At 50.3% G+C, this 23,557-nt stretch overlaps 1 protein-coding gene across 3 annotated transcripts in view; it reads right to left on the bottom strand.

Moving 5' to 3' along the window:
• LOC8057624 (protein HASTY 1) overlaps positions 1-23,557 on the bottom strand; it is a 50,653-nt gene that overhangs the window by 11,206 nt on the left and 15,890 nt on the right. For all 3 annotated transcript variants that reach the window (XR_002453464.1, XM_021461471.1, XM_021461470.1), the window contains exons 15-30: positions 23,414-23,512; positions 22,966-23,056; positions 21,865-22,307; positions 20,926-21,029; positions 19,549-19,837; positions 18,905-19,074; positions 18,050-18,547; positions 17,657-17,972; positions 11,175-11,306; positions 11,001-11,081; positions 5,690-5,806; positions 5,515-5,604; positions 5,031-5,126; positions 4,897-4,956; positions 4,729-4,797; positions 4,567-4,653 (exon numbers count right to left, since the gene is read on the bottom strand). Coding sequence is in view for 2 of the 3 variants with exons in the window: in XM_021461471.1 (XP_021317146.1) it covers positions 4,567-4,653; positions 4,729-4,797; positions 4,897-4,956; positions 5,031-5,126; positions 5,515-5,604; positions 5,690-5,806; positions 11,001-11,081; positions 11,175-11,306; positions 17,657-17,972; positions 18,050-18,547; positions 18,905-19,074; positions 19,549-19,837; positions 20,926-21,029; positions 21,865-22,307; positions 22,966-23,056; positions 23,414-23,512 (2,742 nt within the window). In the remaining variant the exon portion in view is untranslated. The remainder of the gene's footprint in view (positions 1-4,566; positions 4,654-4,728; positions 4,798-4,896; positions 4,957-5,030; positions 5,127-5,514; positions 5,605-5,689; positions 5,807-11,000; positions 11,082-11,174; positions 11,307-17,656; positions 17,973-18,049; positions 18,548-18,904; positions 19,075-19,548; positions 19,838-20,925; positions 21,030-21,864; positions 22,308-22,965; positions 23,057-23,413; positions 23,513-23,557) is intronic.

Here is a 23,557-nt window from a genome sequence, read left to right on the forward strand (position 1 = left end):
GAGATGAAGAACCCCAACTTCACCAAGTGGGCTTCGTTCTTCCAGGCTCTGTGCGGGAAATTCAGCCTCCGTCCCCACATCGACGGGCCTCCTCCTGACGCTGCGGATCCATCGTGGGACATCGCAGAGTGCACCGTCCGTGGCTGGATCCTCAACACCGTCGACGACTCGGTTCTTGACCTCGCCATCACCGACAAGAACCAGACTGCCCGCGAGTTGTGGGTCGCCATCGAGGGACTCTTCCGCTCCAATCGTGCGCCGCGGGCAGTCTTCCTGCTAGAGGAATTCCATTCCCTGAAGCAGGGTGATTCGTCGATCGACGAGTACTGCCAGAGGCTCAAGATCAAGGCTGCTGCCCTCCGGGACGTCGGTCACACAATCGAGGACTCCCAGCTCGTCCTCAGCCTCCTCCGTGGCCTCAACCCGCGCTACACCGCCACTGCTGACGACATCGCCAACTCCACCGTGCTGCCTTCCTTCTCCAGGGCGCGCGAAATGCTCTCCCTCAAAGAGCTGCGCCTCGCCAACGACGAGAAGACCACGGCTGCATCTGCCAAGGTGGCCGCCTCTGGCTCCACCTGCAATTCTCCAGGGTGCCGCCCCTCCTCCTCTTTGGCCACTGGTGCTGCTCCCAAGAGCTTCGGGGGCGGCAAGAAGGGCAAGGGCGGCAAGAAACAGGGCAGCTGGCGCGGCCAAGGCAACGACGCTGGCTGGCAGCAGGGCAGCGGCAGTGGACAGCAATGGGGCAATCGCCCCATGGCGCCCTGGTTCTGCTACAACCCATGGGCTTTCCAGGGCGGCGTTCCTCCTCCAGGCAGCGGGTGGCAGCAGGGCAACAGCACTGGCGGCTGGCCCCCTCACGGTGACCAGGGCGGGCGCGGCCAGGGCATCATGGGCGCCAGTCCGCAGGCCCACACCGTCTTCGCTCCCCCTCCAACAGCTCCATCCGCTCCAGTGTGGGATCAGTTCGGCCTCATCGCCGCCTTGAACCAGATGGCGCTCCAGAACTCCGGCTAGGTCATGGACTCCGGCGCCACCTCTCACATGCACAATTCGGATGGTATACTCCTCTCCCGTCAACCCTCTTCTATTCCATCCATCACTGTTGGCAATGGTCATCATCTTCCTGTCTCTTGCTCCGACAGCTCCACATTACCAAGCCACGCGTCTCCCTTTTCGCTTCGCAATGTTTTAGTTGTCCCCTCTCTAGTGCGCAACTTACTTTCAGTTCGCCAATTCACTCGTGACAACCATTGCACTATCAAATTTGACGCGTTTGGTTTTTCTGTTAAGGACCTGCAGACCAGACGCGTGATTCTTCGCTCCAATAGCTCCGACGGCCTCTACACCGTCCCTGCCACGCCACAGGCCAACCTCGCCATCTCCACCGACCTATGGCCTCATCGTCTTGGTCATCCAGAAGCTGCTGCCCTCCATTTTCTTAGACAAAATAATTCGATTTCCTGTAATAAATCAGCCCAAACTCTATGTCACTCATGTCAACTTGGCAAGCATGTGCGGCTGCCATTTGGAAATTCCAGTTCAGTTTCCTCTTTACCGTTTGAGCTTATACATTGTGATGTTTGGACATCCCCGGTCGCTAGCATTTTTGGTGCACAGTACTACCTTGTCATCCTCGATGACTTCACCCATTTTTGCTGGACCTTCCCCCTAGTCCACAAGTCCGAGGTAGATACTCACATTACTCAGTTCTGCGCCTTCGTCCACACACAGTTTAGCCTTCCTGTCAAGGCTGTTCAGGCTGACAATGGCACTGAATTCGTCAACAATGCCCTCGCCACCTTCTTTGCCTCTAGCGGCATTCACCTACGTCTCTCCTGCCCTTACACCTCCTCTCAAAACGGCAAGGCTGAACGCATCATCCGTTCCCTGAACAACATATGCCGCACGCTGCTCATCCACGCTCACATGCCACCTAAATACTGGGCAGAGGCACTAGCTACAGCCACATATCTCATCAATAGGCGCCCCTGTTCAGCCATTCAGCATCATGTTCCTTATGAGCAACTCTTCCGGCAACCCCCAGACTACACCATTCTCCGTGTCTTCGGTTGCCTCTGCTATCCTAACCTCACCGCCACTTCCAAACACAAACTGTCCCCTCGTTCCACAGCTTCTGTCTTTCTCGGATATCCCTCCTCACACAAGGGGTATCGGTGTCTCGACCTCACAACTAAATGGATCATCATCTCCCGTCATGTTGTCTTCGATGAGACGCAAATTCCGTTCAGTACTAACCCTCCCAGTGTGCTGCCAAGCTCTCTGGACTTTCATCTTACAAGTCCTCCTGCACCGGTGCCTCGTACTACTGCCATGCCGCCACCAGCTGATGCTGCGCAGCCACAAAATAGTGGTCATTTGGAGGAGCTTGCTGAGGACCCGGCTATTCTACAGATTGGCCCTGTCCTTGCCCCTGCCCCGGCTGGTCCTGCTCCAGCTGGCGCTCCACCTCTACGGGTCTACACTCAGCGGCGTGCTGGCACTTCTGCACCAGCCCCTGCGACAGCCGCTGCACCACCTTCTCCACCGGCTGTGGAGCAGGCGCCTGTTGTCCCTGTACAGCCGGCCTCTTCTCCAGTTGTGGTGCCTTCCCCGCCACCACCGCCTCCTCCGCCGCCTCCTACATCGAGCCGGCCTGTGACGCGCTTCCAGACCGGCTCGCTGAAGCCTGTTGCTCGTTATGGCTTCCCACCAGCTGCTCACGTCGCTGCCTCCTCCACTGCCTCGCCCATTCCCCATGACTACAAAGGGGCCCTTGCTGACCCTCAGTGGCGCGCGGCTATGGCTGAGGAGTACAAGGCTCTCGTCGACAACAACACGTGGCGCCTCGTCTCCCGGCCTCCCGGCGCCAACGTCGTCACCGTCAAGTGGATCTTCAAGCACAAGTTCCACTCCGACGGCACGCTGGCTCGCCATAAGGCTCGCTGGGTTGTCCGCGGCTTCACCCAGCGACACGGCATCTACTACGACGAGACGTTCAGCCCGGTCGTCAAGCCTGCCACGATTCGGGTCGTCCTCAGCATCGCTGCTTCTCGTCAGTGGCCTATCCACCAGCTGGACGTGAAGAATCCATTTCTTCATGGTCACCTGCACGAAACCGTCTACTGTCAGGCTGTCAGCAGCCCCCGGCTTCGTCGACCCGGCGCGCCCCGACGCCGTCTGTCTTCTTCAGCGCTCCCTCTACGACCTCAAGCAGGCCCCGTGGGCGTGGCACCAGTGCTTCGCCACGTACGTTCGACAGCTCGGCTTCGTCGCTTCTGCCACTGACAGCTCCCTCTTTGTCTACACTGAGGGCGGCGCCAGTGCCTACTTGCTGCTTTACGTCGACGACATCGTCCTCACAGCTTCCTCGGATGCTCTGCTCCGCCGCATCATCGATCGCCTTCACTCTGAGTTCGCCATGACGGACCTTGGGGAGCTCCATCACTTCCTAGGGATCTCTGTCACTCGCTCCTCCGACGGGCTCTTCCTTAGCCAAAGGCAGTACGCGGTGGATCTTCTTCAGAAGGCGGGCATGGCCGAGTGTCACTTGACATCGACACCTGTCGACTCTCGTGCCAAGCTCTCTGCCACGGAGGGCACTCCTGTCGCCGACCCCAGCGCGTACCGGAGTCTCGCCGGCTCACTTCAGTACTTGACGCTCACTCGCCCCGACCTGGCGTACGCTGTGCAGCAGGTGTGCCTCTTCATGCATGATCCGCGCGAAGCTCACCTTGCGCTGATCAAGCGCATACTCCGGTATGTTAAGGGCACACTATCGGCTGGCCTCCACATCGGCACTGGACCTGTCGACAAGCTGATTGCCTACTCCGACGCTGACTGGGCAAGGTGCCCCGACTCCCGCCGTTCCACTTCAGGCTTCTGCGTCTTCCTCGGCGACAGCTTGGTGTCTTGGTCATCCAAACGGCAAACCACAGTGTCCCGGTCCAGTGCGGAGGCTGAGTACCGGGCTGTTGCTCATGTGGTCGCAGAGTGCTGTTGGCTTCTACAGCTTCTTCAGGAACTTCATGTTCCCTTGAAGGTCGCCACAGTTGTCTACTGTGACAACATCAGCGCTGTCTATATGATAGCAAACCCAGTCCACCATCGCCGTACCAAGCACATTGAAATCGACATCCATTTCGTCCGTGAAAAGGTGGCTCTCGGCGAGGTTTGCGTTCTCCATGTGCCCTCCAAGTATCAGTTCGCCGATATCATGACCAAGGGGCTGCCGATTCAGCTCTTTGAGGATTTTCGGTCCAGTCTGTGCATCCGGCATCCTGACGCTTTGACTGAGGGGGGCTGATAGATATGTCTATTAGGAAAGTGTATATTAGGCAAGGCTATATTTAGTATGATTAGCACCTGCCATGTATTGCATTAGGAAAGTGTATATTAGGCAAGGCTATATTTAGTATGATTAGCACCTGCCATGTATTGCATGTAACCTGCCATTGCATTGGCTATATATATCAATGTCACCCCCCCACGTTGGGTGAGAGGTGTTCTCCTAATCTTTCCATCATTCTACAGAGAGATCTAAAATCATTGATAGTAATGACATACCCCAAACTCTTGCTTCTTTCTCTTAATATACATACATGCATAAGGCTGTAAATGCTCCAAGAAATCATGTGGGTGTGGTTCCAGTGGCTGAAAATAGGAAACAGGCACGTTTAAACTGCCAAGCTCTAAAAGAGAACAAGAAAAAATAAGTAATGAACAGACCTCAAACATTACACTCTTGTCTGCTAAGGCTAATTGACAAGCTATTGTTTTCAGCAGTTCCTGATGAGCCTAGAAAATGGGACGATTAATTAACTTGCACCATAGAAGCACAAACAGGCAAAATAGGAAGACATAAGGAACACAGTAAAACATGAATATTCATGATACCTCACGTATCAAAGGATGAAACTGAGGTTCCCAATAAAACAATAATGAACGACGGAAAATCTGCAAGAATAAATATATCAAGACTGACCTGCATATTTTCAACTACAACGAAGTATGACAGCAACGATACTTACATCAACCACACTTGCTGGATTACATTGCACAAGATCAGACTGTGGCTCATAGTTTTCTAAAAGACGCTTCAAAATGCTACCCCAAGAATCAGTACGCTGCAAATGAAAAAGGTAAGATTGCATGGGTCCTGCTGGAGTAAGGGCCTGCAGGCATTTGTTTAGGTTTCCTTATTCTTAGTATGCTGCAAATGAAAAAGGTAAGATTGCATGGGTCCTGCTGGAGTAAGGGCCTGCAGGCATTTGTTTAGGTTTCCTTTTTCTTTGGTGCATACCCTCCTTCGGCCAGTATGATTTTTGTGTTCTTGAGTGTCCTGTGTTGGTGAATTGTGTTTCGAGGTGGTGTATTGTGAGTTGTGTTAAGTGTTAACAGTTTTTCATTTTAGCCTCTTGAGGCATTGGTTGCACTGGCTTTCCTCCTTTCTCTAATACAAAGATGAGCAGCTCTCCTGCACTGTCCAAGAAAACGAAGGATCATGACAAATACCTTAACATATGGTTTAAGGGTGATAAGTTGGTTCAAATGTTGCGAGATACAGTTGATACGTTTCCAGTAATATACAGCAGGCATCTTTCGCTTCAGAGGGAACAAAACAAACTAACATCAGAAAATAGGACTCACCTATGTGTCTATGAAAACTGAATGGTATGCAGATGCTTACCTGTAACATACACGTCATGGTATTCAAATAAGGATGCAAATAGCTGTCAATGCCGTACATTGACTTAAATTCAGGTCTCAGTTTCTCAAAAAGAATCTCATCGTCCAAATAATTATCCTGCAAGTGAGTAAACAGATCATTATTAGCTAAAATTGCAGTTTTGTTACCAAAATGCATCACTTGGGGAACTATAGGATTTCCTGCTTCCTCACATCCCCAAAACTTATAGTAAATAGGTGTTTGTAGACAACCATGTAAGCTTGACGCAAAATGCACCTGCCTGTCCTATCTGTTTTATATGAAATGCAAGATTCTAACCAAAGAACATAGTCCTAGCTGACAACTCAAAAGTCAATGTACTGTTAACAAATAAATGAAATTGTTTGCAGAGTTATACACTTTACTGAACAGCAATTAGGCAACAAAAGCAATGGCCAACCCTACACAGTGGGCAAAATTACCAACACCCAAAGGCACAAGTGCAACCAATCATTGATCATGTTATTGACCAAATCACTGGGTGGAAAGCTGATCTATGACCAGGTCAGAGAGGCTTGTGCAGGTCAAGGATGCTCTCACTGAGATGGTCATATACCTTGCCATTGCCATGGATCTCCCACAATGGGCTCTTAAGGCGATTGAAAAAATTTGACAGGGATTTTTAGGGAGTGGAAGAAAGGTGGCCAATGGAAGGCATTATACAATTGCATGGCAAAAAGTGTATTGTCCAAAGGTACTTAGATCTCGGTACCCATAATTGCCAGATTAATGCCAATGTCTCTAAGGAGGTAGCACCAATGAAGAGGGCCAAGTACGTGGACTTAGCCGTGTATTGCCCAGATTCACTGAATCACCAACGTAAAACATCAGGCTCTTCTGTTACCTTAGTGGCCAAGTCCCAAGCCACCAAAAATCCAGAGTGCAGACACAGACAGTGCTGCTCTAATATCCTTAGTCCACTGATTTCCATCTATACCAGCCTTCACTATTCGCTTGTTAGCCTGTCTTTTTGTCACCGATCCAAACAGATGCGTGGAACTATGCCTAGCAGAGATTTTCCTTGCAACCAATTATCAGTCCAGAACAGTGTGGACATACCATGTCCCTCCGCCTCAGCATAGGAGCGGGGCTCGCCATCCTCGTGTGCCAGGTGTAGCTCTGCCTCGAAGTCGTGAATCGCCAATCCATGGAAGGGTTGATCACCAAAGATGTTGTCCAAGGTGCAGTAGCGCAGAGGCTCATCGTCATGGTACGCATCGACACTATAATCGTCGCCGGACAAGCAAACTCTACTGTACGCTGTCCGTCATGGACTGAAGCTGCCAGTGCCAATCCCGGAGGTGTGGGTGCCTGTGCCAATGCGGGAGTGTGAGGAGCCGTTGTAGGAGAGTGGGGCGCCGCCGGTCTGGGAGAGCAGGGCGTAGCCGGTGGTAGACTCGCTGGTGGTGTAGGTGGTGGAGGACTTGCCAGAGCTGATGGTGAGCCAGGTGCCAAGGTGGACGAGCTCGGTGAGGATGAGCTGCTCGCTCCACCGACCCCGTCGAAGTGGACGTAGTCAACGACGAAGTCTCTGAGAGTCGAAGTCGAGCCGCCGTCCAGCGCCTTGCCCCAAACCAAGCCTCGCCCTTTGCCAAACACGACGTCCCGAGAGATGCGACGCGCTGTGTTGCAGGGGTCAAGGATGCGGTAGGCCTTGATGCCCTCCGTGTAGCCAATGAAGACTCCTGGCGTGCTCCTATCGTTGAGCTTGCTGACATGGTTGAGCTCCTTGTCCTTGGTGAAAGAGAGACAGCCAAACAACGCGGAGGTGGCTCACCACCGGCTTGCGCCCGTGCCAGGTCTCGTACGACGTCTTGCCATCAAGGGCCTTGGTGGGCAAGCGGTTGAGGAGATGGACAGCAGTCATCACTGCCTCACCCTAGTAGATGGGCGGCATCCCTCTCTGCTTGAGGAGGGCGCGAGCGGTGGCCACCATCATCTGGTTGCGGCTCTCCACGATGCCGTTCTGCTGCGGTGTGTACGGCGCAGAGAAGTGGCACTGGATCCCCTCATCAGCGCAATACGCCACGAACTCAGACTCTGTGAACTCACCATCGTTGGCACCCGAAGCTTGCGGCCGCACTCCTCTACAGTAGCTTGATGGCATCCGCAGCCGCTGCCTTGTTGTCGAGCAGGACCGCCCACATGTAGCGAGACATGTCATCGACAAGCAGCAGGAAGAAGCGCCAGCCTCCAGGCGTAGCCGATGTCATGAGGCCGCAGAGGTTGCCGTGCACGACCCCCAGCTTCTCCTCGGCAACAAGGGGAGTCGCCGCTGCTTGGTGAGGACGCAGATGTCGCAGAACTGCTCCATGTGCTCGACTCGCGGCATGCCCTGCAACATCTCCTTGTTGCCGAGTTGCTTCAAAGCCTCGAAGTTCAACCGCACCAACTGCTGCTGCAAGGAGTTGAGGCAGAGAACGAAGTCATTGTTGTCCTCACCCGGCTTGAAAGCCAGATTCTCCCCCTCCTGTCGGAGGTTCTGAAGCGTGGACCTACGTGCGCGGTTGCTGCCGATGTATGCAGAAGCGATGGCGTCCCAGGCGTCCTTGGCAAGGGAGGACTGCATCTCCGTCGGAACAGCAGCAAGAAGCGCCCCCAGTGCCCGACGATCCTCCCCAAAGTCGATGTCCCGTACCAGACCACGTCCCATGTGTCGCGCCTGCATCTTGACCTTCATCACCATGGACCACTAGGTATAGTTGGTCTTGGTGAGCATGGGCCATCCGCCACCGGCGTCCTAAACGATGGTCTACACGACGAGAGAGGAGCCGAATTGAAACGGCGACCTCGACATCGGTCCGAGGAAGGTGAGTCAGGCCGCCTGCGGTCGAAGTCACGATGTGCCTCCATTGCCGCTGCCTGCTCCCTAAGTCGTTGGGCCTCCAGGTCACGGTCGATCCGAAGGTCACGCTCCAGCCAGGTGTTGGCGTCGCGCCAATCCCATGCATCCTGCACCCACGCATCATGTCCGCCGAAGCCGCGCAGGCCCATGTCTGCGTTGAAGCCGCATCGGTCCCTTGTGCCACGTAGGGCCGCGTCCCCAACACGGTTACGTCAGTATCTACCACGATCGAAGACGCTGCATCCGCCCAAGTTTTTTAGTTAAAAGGCATTGCCCGACTTTGATTGAAAGCGTAACAAGACGAAACATAGTCTGCTGGGGATACCAGCTTACAAAAAAGGGCCAAACAGCATACGTCAGAACACCTCACAACTAACAACTCTAACTGCAGCCAAACAGAGGAACAGCCTAAACAAAAGAGAGGAACCAAAACAACCAAGAAGCCGAATTACAGATTGTTGGCACTAGATGTGGCTATTTGAATCATCTCCTCTGCTAAGGGCTTCAGCTTAGGCTTTAGTAAAGGGATCCAAGTCTTCACCAGGGAAAACGTCTTGTAAACCAGTACCGCCGGCGTCGCCACCGTCTTCTTGTTGAACACCACATCATTCCGAGCTTTCCATAATGTCCACATAGCACCTGCACATACAAACATCAGTACCTCCTGCTTTATACCTCTATGTCGATCAACGATTTCTCTGAAAAATGAATCGCAGCATATCGGGGCCCAGGTCGAAGTTGTGCCCTTCCATGAGCTCGTCCATATCTGTGTCCGCCTACTCGCCTCCATCGCTGTTGCCTGCTCCCGGAGTCGCTGGGCCTCTAGGGCACGGTCGATCCGAGGGTCACGCTCTAGCCAGGTTTTGGCGTCGTGCCAATCCCATGCATCCTGCACCCACGCACCCTGTCCGCCGAAGCCGCGCAGGCCCGCGTCTGCGTTGAAGATGCATCGGTCCCTTGTGCCCCGTAGGGCCGCATCCCCATCGCGGTTGCGTCAGTTTCTACCACAATCGAAGACATTGCGTCCGCCAGGTCGAAGTTGTGCCCTTCCACGAGCCAGTCCACGTCCGCATCCGCCTACTCGCCCCATGCGCTTACGTGGGCTCAATCCCGACGAGCGTCGAGGTTGCATCCGTGCCGCCCTCGTCTGCCTGCTCTAGGTCAGCCTGCTACGCCTTCTCCTGTTCGCAGGGCAGCTGCAGCAACGGCAACTTGCTTGGCCGCCTCAGCGGCGCACGCGGCTTTGGCCTCCCTGCCGTGAGACGCGCTGCCCTCGTGGCCGCCTGCAATCGTGGCTTTGCATCCTCGCGCGGCCGCTTGCGCCTCCCACGCGACCCGCACATCGGCAGTCGCGTCGCCATCGCCCTCAGCGCTAGCCGCCGACCGCCTGATGTTCCGTCCATTGGAGGTGGTGAGGCCATGGGAGGAGAGGTAAGGGGAACGATTGGAACGGTTTGACATGGCTGCGGATTATGGATATGTAAAGGGGAAAACCCCTATGTAAGAGACTAGGCTCTAGTTACCAATTGTTGGACACAAATCATAGGATTTGGGGCTAGTTTTTCTATTCCATTAGCCTTGCCACAACTATGGCAGGTTGGGGATACATATAGGGTAGCTTGCTTGGTCCTTAAGAAAAGATTAAGGCATATTCTAGAGATGCTAAAGTAACACGGCATCCACCAACTACTCTAGATAAGTATCCTAGGTAGGTAAGCACTAGACTTATGCTTTCACAGAATGCTAAACTCTTGTAATTGTGTTGCTTTTAGGTAATAAATTTGATTCGTCCGTGGTGGGAAAAAAATATGGCTAGAGCAGCAAAAGGGGATCAGGTTCAACAGATCAAATTTGATACATGCAAGCAAGAGTTGACAGAGGGAGAGATGCAGCAATACACAACCAAGGGATTAGTCAGTGATTAAAGATCACTACAGATTACAGGAGATATGGAAGTAACGAAGTAACCATATATAGCTTGGTAGTTAAGGAAGTCAATACTAACTATAATATATAGAAATCACTAACAAGAATAGTGGAACAGGCTCCTTTTAGTGGAGGGATGTTTTCAAGGAAATGATTGGATCTTAATTACGAATTACTTTTACAATTGAATACTCTATCGAAAAGAGTGCATTTCTCGCTTTTCAAGAAGTCAAACAATTCCATGTTTGAACAAAATTTATGCAAAAAGATACTAACATTCATGGTATAGAGTAAGTGTCATTAGATTAATCATGGAATATATTTTCATAGTAAACCTTAAGAGACATAATACTGAAACTATTTTCTATAAATCTTGTCAAACTTAAGAAAAATTGACTTAGCCCCAAACTAGAAGTGCACTCTTCTTGAGCCAAAGAGACTAGCTATAATTTCAGTATATCAAAAGAACTTGGAGCAATTTTAACAGAATCACTTGGTTACCTTCAAGCAGCCATCCATTGCATCCACTTCTTCCAGCATACTCATATAGGTAGGAAGGTATCTTTCAAATTCTTCATTAAGCTAAGCATGAAAAAAATTGTAGGAAAAATAATCACTTAAAAAGAACAATGAACATAATCGTACAAAATCTAAATAAGAATCAAGAAAATGAACCTCCCAATCCCATTTGGCACCCTCTGGGAAATCCACAGGCACAGCACAAGAAGCACGCTTATGAAGATATTCCAATTCCTTAGCTAGCCAACCTTTAAAGCGATCAGACACCCCATTAGTACCCACTATAACCTGATAAGAAAAACATATACATATGATCAAGATTGAATAAACTGAATTATAATGTTTGATCAAACAAGAATTCGTATGGAAAAGGAAATGTCATTACATTGCAGCAAAAAAAAATGATTGACGGCAATTTTGACATTTGAACCCTCATCTTTCATTGTGTTTTAGTTATTACACCTTTGGTTTACATTAAAATTCAAAATTACCCTTATAGCCCGTCAAGGCTAATCAGACTATATAAGATAAAGCAACTGGCAGGAACAGCACACAGGTTGTTTATTGTAGTATAGTATATAACCCCCTTTCTGTTGGAGTATGTATATGTTATGTAGGCCCATGAGGCTAGGCCATGTATGTGACTATATTGCTACCCTTCTAAGGTTAACGTAATCAATGAATCAGAAACTCTAACATGGTATCAACTTAGGGTTACCTTCCTGCCCAACCCCAGCCATCACCTCCTCTGGCCGGCGCGCAGCCGGCAGCCATGACCGGATGGCCTCCTCCTCCTCCCTCCTATTTCCACTCTTTCCCTTCTCTCCCCACCTCCACCTGGGCCCAAATCGCGCGACACCTGCACCACAGACCCGCCGCCCCTGCCTCCACCTCTACCGGCGCCGCTGACGTCTTGGCCACCGGCGCGGCTGCTGCCCTGGCCGCGCGCGCGGGACCGGCGGGCGCTGCAGAGGCCGCGGCGTGCGTGGATCCGACGGACGCGGGAGCCGACGCCGTTGCAGACGCGCCTGCGCCAGCGACCGGTCTCCACATAGGACTTGCAGACGCCCTGGGCGCGCCCGACGCCACCACCACAGCCGCCTACGCCCGGGGTGCAGCCGCCGTAATTGCAGCTGGCCTCGGCATGCCCCCGGACGCGGCTGCCCTGCCCAGGGCGCTACTCACGGCCACGGGCGCTCTGCCCAGGGGGCCGGCCCCTGGCCTAGCCGCAGGCCCGAGCGCGGCTGCTCTGCCCGCGAGTGCGGGAGGCACGGCTCCCTTCTCCGCACCACCTCCGCCGCCTATGACCCATCGTCCGGACTCCACCCTCCTCGCTGCTCTCGTCATTGCTCGTGCTGCGGCTGCGGAGGGCCGGGCCCGCATGTGTGAGGCCGCCGTCGCCTGGGAGCGCAAGCGCGATACTGCCGACGCCTTGGCCCGCCAGATCACCGAAGCGGAGCAGTTCCTCAGCCTCCCAGCCTCGCTCGACGTCAGGACCACGTCCTCGGGATCCGCCGCGGTCATCTGGCACGATCCGGCCAATCCGCTCGTGGCGCAGCTCCACTACCAGGCCAGGGGTGTCCAGAACATCCGCCTCCTCGTCTCAGTCGTCCTCGAGCCCGAGTCACCCTCCTACGCTCGCTGGCGGGACATGGTCCTCCTGACCCTCCGTCGCTACGCCCTCGACGACCACGCCCTCCTCGACACCACGGGCGCGGTCCCGACCCCCTCGTGGCTGCGCCTCAACAGCATCGTCCTCTCCTGGATTCTGGAGACGATCTCCCTGGACCTCCACGACCTCGTCCGCAACAATCTGAGCGCTCGCGGGGCCTGGCTGGCGCTCGAGGGCCAGTTCCTGGGCAACGCCGAAGCCCGGGCTCTGCGACTGAATGCGAGCTTCCGTACCTTTGTCCAGGGTGACCTCTCCGTCAGCAAGTTCTGCCGCCAGATGAAGGGCATGGCGGACTCCCTCGGCGACCTCAGCTGGCCCTTGGAGGACTGTATCTTGGTCCTCAACGTTCTCCGCGGGCTCAGTGACTGCTACTCCTACCTCCGGATGTGGATCACCCGGCAGCGGCCCTTCCCCACCTTCCTGCAGGTCCGTGATGACCTTGTCATGGAGGAGCTTACTCAGGGCCTCCAGCCTGGGTCCACCTCCGCCCCGGGGTCCTCGTCCTCCTCGACTGCTCTCGCTGCCACTCCTCCCCATCCAGCCCCACCACCACAGTCGTCACTTCTTGGTCCTCTTCCCCCCAGGCCGAGCGGGGGTGGCGGGGCCGTGGCGGCCACCGTCGCCGTGGCGGGGACGTGGAGCAGGTCGTGGGGGCAACACGACGTTGCCACCCCCACGAGGTGCACCCTGGCCATCCTTCCACAACCCATGGTCAGGGCGCATCTCCATGTGGTCGTTCCAGGCTCCCGGTGGTGAGCCTCGCCCGCCGGCAGCCATGCTCGCTGGTGCTTCCCCGGGTTTTCCCTCCACGACCCCGTGGACGGCACCCCCCACGTCTACGTGGCTCGGGCTTGCCGGTTGGGACCAGGTGGACTTGGCCCACTCCTTCAGCACCATAGCCTTGACACCACCAGTTGGGCCGGAGTAGGTCGCCGACTCTAAGGCTACTTAACACACCACTCCTAACCCCGGTATACTTTCTTCTGTTCACCCTCCATCTTCCTCTCTTCCTTCGTCCATTATGGTCACCAATGGGTCGTGTCTTCCTGTCACATCTGTGAGTGCCGCCGGCCCCCATGGTTCCTTTCGTCTTTCTGACGTTCTTGTTGCTCCTTCTATGGTTCACAACCTTCTTTCAATTCGTCATTTTACAGCTGAAAATTCTTGTTCTGTGGAGTTTGACTCTTCTGGTCTTACTGTGAAGGATTTGGCTTTCCGACGACCTCTGCTCCGATGTGACAGCACGGGGCCCCTTTACACTCTTCGCTTTCCGGCATCTGCCTCGCCTCCTTCGCCAGTTTTGTCAACTGCCTTCGCCACCACTACTTCCACTACTTGGCACCGGCGTCTCGGCCATCCTGGACGTGATGCCCTGATGCAGCTCAGTCGTAGTTCCAATATTTGATGTACTCGGGCTCACGATGAGCATTTGTGTCATGCGTGCTAACTGGGCCGTCATGTTCGTCTTCCTTTTCATAGTTCTTCTTCTCATGCGGCCCACATTTTTGACCTTATACATTGCGACTTATGGACATCTCCTGTCATCAGTATATCTGGATACAAGTACTATCTTGTGGTGGTTGATGATTATTCGTATTATTCCTGGACTTTTCCTTTACGTGCGAAGTCAGATGCTTTCCCCGCGCTCGTTCACTTTTTCGCTTGGGTGTCCACACAGTTCGGCCTCACCATCAAGGCTGTCCAGTGTGACAATGGTCAGGAGTTCGATAACTCCACCTCCTGTGCCTTCTTTCTCTCTCACGATGTCCAATTGCGCATGTCTTGCCCGTATACCTCCCCTCAAAACGGCAAGGCTGAGGGCATGATTCGCACCACCAACGACACCGTGCGCACTCTTCTGCTTCAGGCCTCGCTTCCTGCTCGCTTCTGGCTGAGCACTTGCACACCTCCACGTACATCCTTAACTGCCTTCCTTCCGCTGCCTGCCCAACTCCCACGCCACACCACACTCTCTTCGGTACCCCTCCTCGCTACGATCACCTTCGTGTCTTTGGGTGTGTGTGTTACCCGAACACCACCGCCACCGCTCCTCACAAGCTGGCTCCCCGTTCGACTCTCTGTCTTCCTTGGGTACTCCCCGGATCACAAGAGGTAGATGCTACGACCTTGCCTCTCGTCGAGTCCTCATCTCTCGCCATGTGGTGTTCGATGAGTCTGTCTTCCCCTTTTCCACCACCACCACCACTCCTGCTTCCACCTCGAAGCTTGACCTCTCCTCTGTGTTTCCCACTGACCTAGTGGTCGAGCCACCTTTGCTGGTGTTTCCTGCAGGTACTGCTACGCCGCCGGTCGCCCGTGACACCGCGGGGCCGGTACCCTGCTCGGGCCTCGAGGGGTCACCTTCCGGACCGGTCCCTGCGCACGACACGGGTCCAACTCCGGCCCCATCGGAACGCTTCGCCCAGCCAGTGCGCGTCTACCCGTGACGTGCCCACGACGCGGGTCCCAGACAGGCGACTCCGACCCCACTGGCACGCTTTGCCCAACCGGTGCGCGTCTACCAGCGACGTGTCTGGCTGGCGCCGCTGCCTCCGTCGACACAGGTGGCCCCCTCTTCGCCGGGGTCACCAACGCCATCGGCGGCGTCTTCCCCGCCGGCGACACCGACACTGCCGCCGCGGCCCCCAACTGGCCGTGTCGCGACGCCGGTGTACCACCCACCGCTTCTGCACCGACACCCGCGACATGTTCACCCTATGGTGACGCGACACGCAGCTGGTACACTGCAGCCCTGGGCTCTTGCAGCGATGCTCGGGGACTCGGAGGTCTCCCCGATACCCTCTTCCATCCGCAAGGCCTTGCTGCACCCTCATTGGCGACACGCGATGGAAGAGGAGTACGCGGCGCTCCTCACCAACCAGACGTGGGATCCGGTGCCCCGTGGGCCGGGCTCCAACATCGTCACCGACAAGTGGATCTGGACTCACAAGCACCGGGCTGACGGCACTCTCGAGCGGTACAAGGCTCGCTGGGTTCTCTGGGGCTTCACTCAGCGCCTTAGTGTCGACTACGATGAGACTTTCAGCCCAGTGGTGAAGCCGGCTACCGTCCGCACGGTCCTCTACTCCTCTCGCTGGCTCTCACTCGTGGGTGGCCCGCGCATCAACTGGACGTCAAGAATGCCTTCCTGCATGGCGTTCTCACTGAGACAGTCTACTGCAGCCAGCCGGCGGGGTTTGTTGACTCTTCTCATCCCGACATGGTGTCGGCTCAACAAATCTCTCTACGGCCTCAAGCAGGCCCCCCGGGCGTGGAATCATTGTTTCGCTGCTTTCCTACTGACCCTGGGATTTGTGGAGGCCAAGTCAGACACTTCTTTGTTCATCTATCACCATGGCGCTAAGACTGCGTACCTGCTGCTCTATGTTGATGACATTGTCCTCAGCCTCTAGTGAGTCCCTCCTTTATCGGATCATAACATCACTTCAGCAGGAGTTTGCTATGAAGGATCTGGGTCGGCTCCACCACTTTCTTCAGGGTCATTGTTGAGCCTCATCCTACTGGGTTACTCCTTCACCAATGGTAGTACACTCGTGATATCCTGAAGCGAGCTGGGATGACTGACTGCAAGCCCTGCTCCACTCCGGTTGACACACAGGGTAAGCTATCAGAGGCTGAGGGTACCCCAGTGACAGATCCCACTGCATATCGGAGTCTTACCGGTGCACTTCAGTACCTCACCTTCACCCGGCCTGACATCACCTTGCAGTTCAGCAGATATGTCTCCATATGCATGATCCCCGGGAGAAAAACCTCACCGTCCTCAAGCGGATCCTTCGCTACCTCCGCGGCACCGTCGATTTCGATCTCCTCCACCGACGTCGTCCTCCACCGATCGTCTCCCGCTCTAGTGCCGAGGCAGAGTACCGCGCTGTTGCTAACGGCGTGGCTGAGGCGTCCTGGCTCCGGCAGCTCCTCGCCGAGCTCCATAGCCCTCTCTCACGGAGCGCACTGGTCTATTGCGACAACGTCAGTGCGGTGTACCTCTCCACCAACCCGGTCCAGCACCAGAGGACCAAGCATATGGAGATCGATCTACACTTCATCCGGGATCGGGTCGCCGTTGGCGATGTTCGGGTCCTCCACGTCCCAACCACCTCCCAGTTCGCCGACATCTTCACCAAGGGTCTCCCATCCTCGACCTTCACCGAGTTCCGCTCCAACCCTCAACATCACCAGTGGCTAGTTACGTCTGTGGGGGTGCTCGTGTGTTGTACTTCTTTTCGTGTCCAGTCTGCAAACTCCGCTGCGCCGGTAGTTCAGACTGCGCGGGGGGGTGTTGGAGTATGTATATGTTATGTAGGCCCACGAGGCCATCTATATTGCTACCCTTCTAGGGTTAGCCTAATCAATGAATCATAAACTCTAACACTTTCCATGTCTTCTTTTTCCAAAAATATACGTCAAACTTCTATCATGTATCATTGTCCATCTTATATGAGGCCATGGTTGTCATTATCATTAATCAGTAAGGAAGTTTTACAACCCAATCCTGGACATCCAATCTCCTCCCTATGCACAGCATGCCACCCTGCCCTAGCTGCTGCCTCCTTTCAACTGGAACAACCATGGGCTGCCACAGCTAGGAACCATTATATTACTTCTACACTATACCTACTATTTGTGTGTCATTCTTCCCTCAATCCATGCACCAACTAGATGCAATCTAATTGGTCCATTTGCTAGTATTCGACCAAATAATTTAAATCAACATATCTTGTCATTGAAGGAGACAAATGGCCTTGCAACCACCAATTCTCAGGTAGAAACTTAAAAAGATTTATCTAAGAGTAACTTAATTAGATTTAAGATACCGGACTGACAGTAATAAGTATAGAACATGACACTGAAACATGTGTTAATTTGACCTTGACACCTTGTGATTGTGACCCTTTAAATTAGTATTGTTACAAGTAAAGAATAGGAAGTACACCTGATAACTTACCTGACTATCTATGTACACTTCATAGATTTCCTGGCAAAGACGAGTAACATTATTCCTAGCATCTTCTTTTCTGGTTGAATTTAATGAGCAACTAAGCTGTGATATTGCACTCTTGACATCAACACCAAGTAGTAATATAATAGTTGGGAGCATTTCATTAAGGATAAACTGGTTCAGCCTCGCATGATTAGTTGCCCTTGCAAGATGGACCAATGAATAGCAAAATGGCAATGCATTCTCCACTGCTTGATAATCCACCAAACACCCAAACATGTACATACTAAACCTCCCAAAGCAGTTATGGAGTAAAAGATACCTACAAGTAATCACAAAGAAGAGCTCAGTAAATGTATATTATCCACACACTGAAAACACAAGCGAATATTTTCATACCCGATGATAGAGCTGGAAGATATGGATTCCAAGTCTTGAACATCAGCCTTCATGCTAGTTTTTATTCGATAATTCAAAAGTGAAAGACTACTATTCATTTTTTCTGATGCTAAAACCCCAAGCAGTTCAGATACAGAACGAGTAAATTTAAGCAATGTCTCCTTTTCAAATTGGTTGACTATTTCTTCTGGTCCGTGAGGATTACCAAGATAAGCAGTAACTTTAGCACGGCCCTCATGAAGAAAAGTGAACCATGCATAATAAAAGATCTCTTCACAGTAGCTAAATACAGGTTCCAACAACTCAACCATCCATTCATCCCAGCATTCATGAGGGCAATATTTAATCAATGGAATGAAGACAACTTGTATGAGCTTTCCCAAATGATTAAATTCCATTGATCTCAAATTTCCTGTGAGAACTTCGATGATAGATGACCTGTCTAATAATCCATAGAATGCTCCCTTTACAGAAGCACACAAACGGATGACATTGTACCTGCAACAAACAACATTAAATAAATAACTTGTGCTCAGATACATTTAAGTATTAAACAAGCTTTTAATCATTTCGGCTAGACCAAGAGCACTGTATTTTGTAAAACCTTTGTTTTAATGGCATTTAATAGTGTTTCCAAAAAATATGAACTACATAAAGTTATTCAAGAATAGATAAGCATATATCTTGAAGAGACCATGTGAAAAAATTAGAAAGTATTTTATTAGAACAGCATAAAGGGCAAGCCAATATAGCCTACCATGTACGGTTGAGAATATTTTTTAAAGCAAATTGCATCTGTGTAGGAAATGAAAAGGTAGAAAGCAACTGCCCAACTGCTACAAAGAGCAAACTTACCCGGTCGCTCGAATTTCCTGTGACCATCTTTTTGCATTCTGCAGCATTTCAGCTTCATCACTGTGAAGCAGTTTACCATTCTCCAATATAAAACTTATGTCTTCAGCCGTTGCTGCTGACAGATCATAAGTATTTGGTTCCCTCCACAGCATTTGTATACACCTAAGAATCTGAAGGAAAAATGTTAAACTTAATAAATGCAGTCACATTCAATGATCACAAGCAACAATTAATACTAAGGTAATTTTTTCATATAAAGCACCAGAAAATTCCCAGTGGTCAAGGCCATTGATCAGTGACAACAATGAGTTTTCTTCTAACAAACTTATGAAATACCCTTTAGGCCCTGTTTGGTTCCCAACATTAAACTTTAGTCCCTATCACATCGAATGTTTGGACACATGCATAAAGTATTAAATATAGACTATTTACGAAACTAAAAACACAGCTAGAGAATAATTTACGAGATGATTTTTTTAATTCTAATTAGTCCATGATTGGATACTAATTGTTATAGTTACAAATGTGCTACAGTACCTATTAAACTTTAGTACCTCAACCAAACACCCCCTTAATCTAGTAGACTGGTTTTGCTGCAGTATGTCATTACAACTAGTGTAAGGAACAAAGCATTGGAGATATACCCGCAAAATTAGGGGAAGCATCAACTTTGGAAGGGTAGATGAGTACAAGTAATCAGCAGACACTAAAGAATGTGCTTCACAAATTCCTGAGAACTCCACAATTCTGCCACCAAGCAAATTCTCGAATGATTTTACCAATGAATGAACAGTCCTCCTAAATTGGTCGTTGCCAAAAAGACCAGATATACAATATGTATAACGCATATACTTGTTCTCCCAATCTGACTGGGTCCAAATTTTGTTCAAAACACCCAAAAGATCTGGAAGCAAATGCTCCACATCTTCCATCCTGAAAGAGAACAGATAATATAAGTTTTATCTCTAATATGAACAGCAGAAAGGGATGAAACCAAAGTTCAAGAAGGCGCTAGGCGATATCTAGGCAGTGACCCATAGCCTAGAGCCTAGGAGAGCTTAGGCGAGCCTAGGCGTTTCCAAGGCGGTGACTAATACATGCATATATACTTAAAAGAAAAAAAAGGAGATAAGTGGTCAATATTGGAGAGAGAGGAGAAAGCCCAGTTAAAAGGCCAAGTAGTAAGCCTCTAACCCCCACCGACACTTATCCACTTATCCCCTCCTCCTGGCCTCTCCTTTCTCTCTCTCTCTCTCTCCCTCCCGAAGACGCAAACTCTTCTGCTCGAGTCTGCCATCTCGCCCGAACTGCTGCCCCCCATCAGCCACCGCTACCGCTGCCCCTGTCGATGTTGCCACCTCCACCCACCACCATCCAACGTCCACGCCGCCCCCACGCGTGCCTGCCTTGGCGGATCTGCCTGTTGTGACCGCCTAACGTCGCCTCTTCCCCGACCGGCCGCCGCTACCCCCACGTTACATCCTTCCCATTGTCGCCTGACCTCTGCACTGCCACTCACACGTCCCTGCCATGGTGGATCTGGCCTCCTTTTGCCGTCAACAGTTGGTCGCCGCCTAGGTACCCGCCTACCCCCATAGGCAAGGTGGTACCCCGTCGCCCAGCGCGTAAGCGCGCCCAGGCGACCGCCTAGCGTCGCCTTTTTGAACTTTGGATGAAACCAGATCGGATGCGAACAGATATTACGATTACCAAAGACGGGTACTTGTTTCTTTCTGGGATTCAGAGTCGGATACGGATAGTGCCGATGCAGCAGATATTAATATCTATTCCATATACGTATCAGAATCCAATTTTAACTATTCCGATTCGGGTATGGTACGGATATTAAATGTCTGGATTCATATATATGGATTACCCATGTAGTCTTTAAACCCTTTAGGGATGGACGTATATCGGCAATTATCTGTCCCATTTTTATCCCTAAATGGCAGTGGTAAACAGCATAACATAGTGCACGTAAGATTATGAATAAGACATAAAAGGTGTAACTATCAATATACCTAGGAAAGGACGTCACATTGACAAATACTTCAGATAGGATATTGTGCTCCAAAAGAAGTAGCTGGCCTTTTTCTTGATGGCATGACATTGTTCCCACAATACCCTGCACCATGAAAAATTCCTTTGTTCAGCAGCAATCAAGGAGGATTGTCTATCTATGGAGCTACGGCAACTGTATGTCTTAAAAGCAAAAGGGAGAGTTGTGATGCTTATGCCAAAGGCAATCTAGAAAATTAGTGAGTGCCCAAATCTATAAGCCTGGGGTTCCTTCATTCTGTTTTCCCTGATAGTCTGAATGTGTGTGAGTGGATGGGGGTCCCTCTGTTCCAAAATGTATGCCAATTTAGTTTTCTCCTATGTCAAACTTTTCTCTCTTTGACCAAATTTATAGAAAAATAAAGTAACATCTACAGTACCAAATAAATGCAGACATTCCATGGTGGGATTCACAAAACTAATTTGATGTTGTAGATGCGGTGCATTTTTCTATAAACTTGGTCAGAGTTAGAAAAGTCAAAACTAAAACAACCTACATATTGAAACGGAGGGTGTAGTATTTGGGGTTGGTTCTCTCCATGACTGCAGTTAGCCCATGTCATGCTACAATTGCACAAGGTAAATACTATTACTTTTTTTTGGAAATAATAATACTACTACAATTATCCAGATTGCTTCTTTATGCTTTCCAGTCCCATGGCAAAACTACCAGGGCTGCTGCCTCAACCAGTGAAACATATCCTGGCTTTTTGTTTCTGCAGTAAGTTAAAAAGTTCACCACAAACCATATTGTAATTTATAGTTTCATAGGAAACATTCACAAATATGCCTATATTTAATTCAGAAACATATGAAAACCACTTGCTTTCTTCAAGAGGAAATTCTGACATGAAAATTGAAGGCATAATAAGAGAATGGGGGAAAAGAATAGATATGCTTACCAGATTTATTTCACTAACAAACTGAGTGGATCCTTCAGAAACATGAGTACTGATTTGATATTCTGGACTAAGGTTCAAACTCTTGGCTTCATTTCCATAATAGGATTTTGTACCCAACCTCAGCCAAGAGATAGGCACTGAACCATGATGTGGGAAAGAGGTGTAATAAAGTCGGGGACAATGGATGAGATTGTGGTTTAATTTCTTTTGGTTCAAGGTAAGAGCGATGCCATTTGATATAGGAAATAAAGAACACAAATTGAAAGAAGGTTGCATTGTCGGCAGATCATGAAAATAAGAAAGAGCGACATATAAGCCCGGACTTTGAACATTTTGAGCCCAAGGACACAGTTCTGATGTCATATGAGTACTTGGAGATGTCATTACAGAAGAGCCAGAAGAGGTGTGTGTAGCTCCTCCATCCTGATTCCATTCTTCACATGCTGAAAAGAAAAGAATATAAGAACATGAGCACATGTATTTCACAACTTTCTAGCATATTCTCTATAATATTAGGTGTCAATAGCATTAATAGTTGCATAAGACATTGAATGAGAACAAGCACCATAGTATTTTATCAGATACAGAGGTCCCTAAACTAAATCCTACCTGAAAACAAGCAGCATAGTACTTTTATCAGATATATAGGCCCCCTAAACTAAATCCTACCTTAACATTCAGGTATACATCCAACAAGACACAAGTATCCTACTCCTACCCAATCTGTTTTTTTCTCTAGGCTCAGTTACAGTTGTAGGAAGAAAACCATAGATAGTAACAACAATAATATATCTGAAGTGGATGCCAATTTCACTAGTATTGTACAAACAATGTAGGTACACCCAGAGCTTTTGTATAGCACACATATGAAATTTAATTTTCTATATGCAGGTTTTGAGAGCAAAGGTATATGGCAACAATTGGTAGATTGATTATGATGTGTGTATAGGTCAGGATACATGCGGCTTACAGAAACAGAACCGTATTTGGCTGTCTAACAGGTTTCATGATCGTATATTTCATTTTTTGTGTGCCCAGAGCTTTCATGTCATGTGGTTCCATGTATAAGTAGTAACTTAATGCAAAATGATAGCATCTTACCTTGCTTCTGTTCCACAGAATAAGCAGTTATGTTACTTTCAACAAAGGCAAGCACATCTTCTTCAGTTATGTGTGGAATGGAAAATAAATCCTGCACAATAGTACTTTATTCTCTCAGAATAACTGAAAATTCAATACTCATAATATTGACCCAAATTTTCTGATTAAGTATTAAATAAAAGCATGCCCAACAGGGCAGTTAATACACATACCCCACAACAGAAAAACTTAAATCACTGCAAAAGAAAATTCGCATCTTGTTTCTACACGACATGTACAAATAATCAAGTAAATGTTCCAAAAAAAATGTATCCAATATGCTATGAACTCACTTGTTAGGGGTGTGTAGAAAATAGTGATATGTAGTTTGTGCTTTTTGGCGAAAAAAATCTGTTCAATTCCATAAATGAAAATTGAGAGACGATGTGGAAGCAAATCCAAACCTAACCTTCATATATGAAGGGAGAGAAGCTCCATCGGCAACTTGAGATATGTGAATGATGCCTGAGCAGATTTGCAATCTTGCACACTGAGATTTTGAAGGGTCCTGAAACTCCAAATTACAGGTTACATAAAACCTGTAGGGAACTCA

Source organism: Sorghum bicolor, chromosome 5, assembly GCF_000003195.3.
Source record: "Sorghum bicolor cultivar BTx623 chromosome 5, Sorghum_bicolor_NCBIv3, whole genome shotgun sequence".
NCBI classification, from domain to species: Eukaryota; Viridiplantae; Streptophyta; class Magnoliopsida; order Poales; family Poaceae; genus Sorghum; species Sorghum bicolor.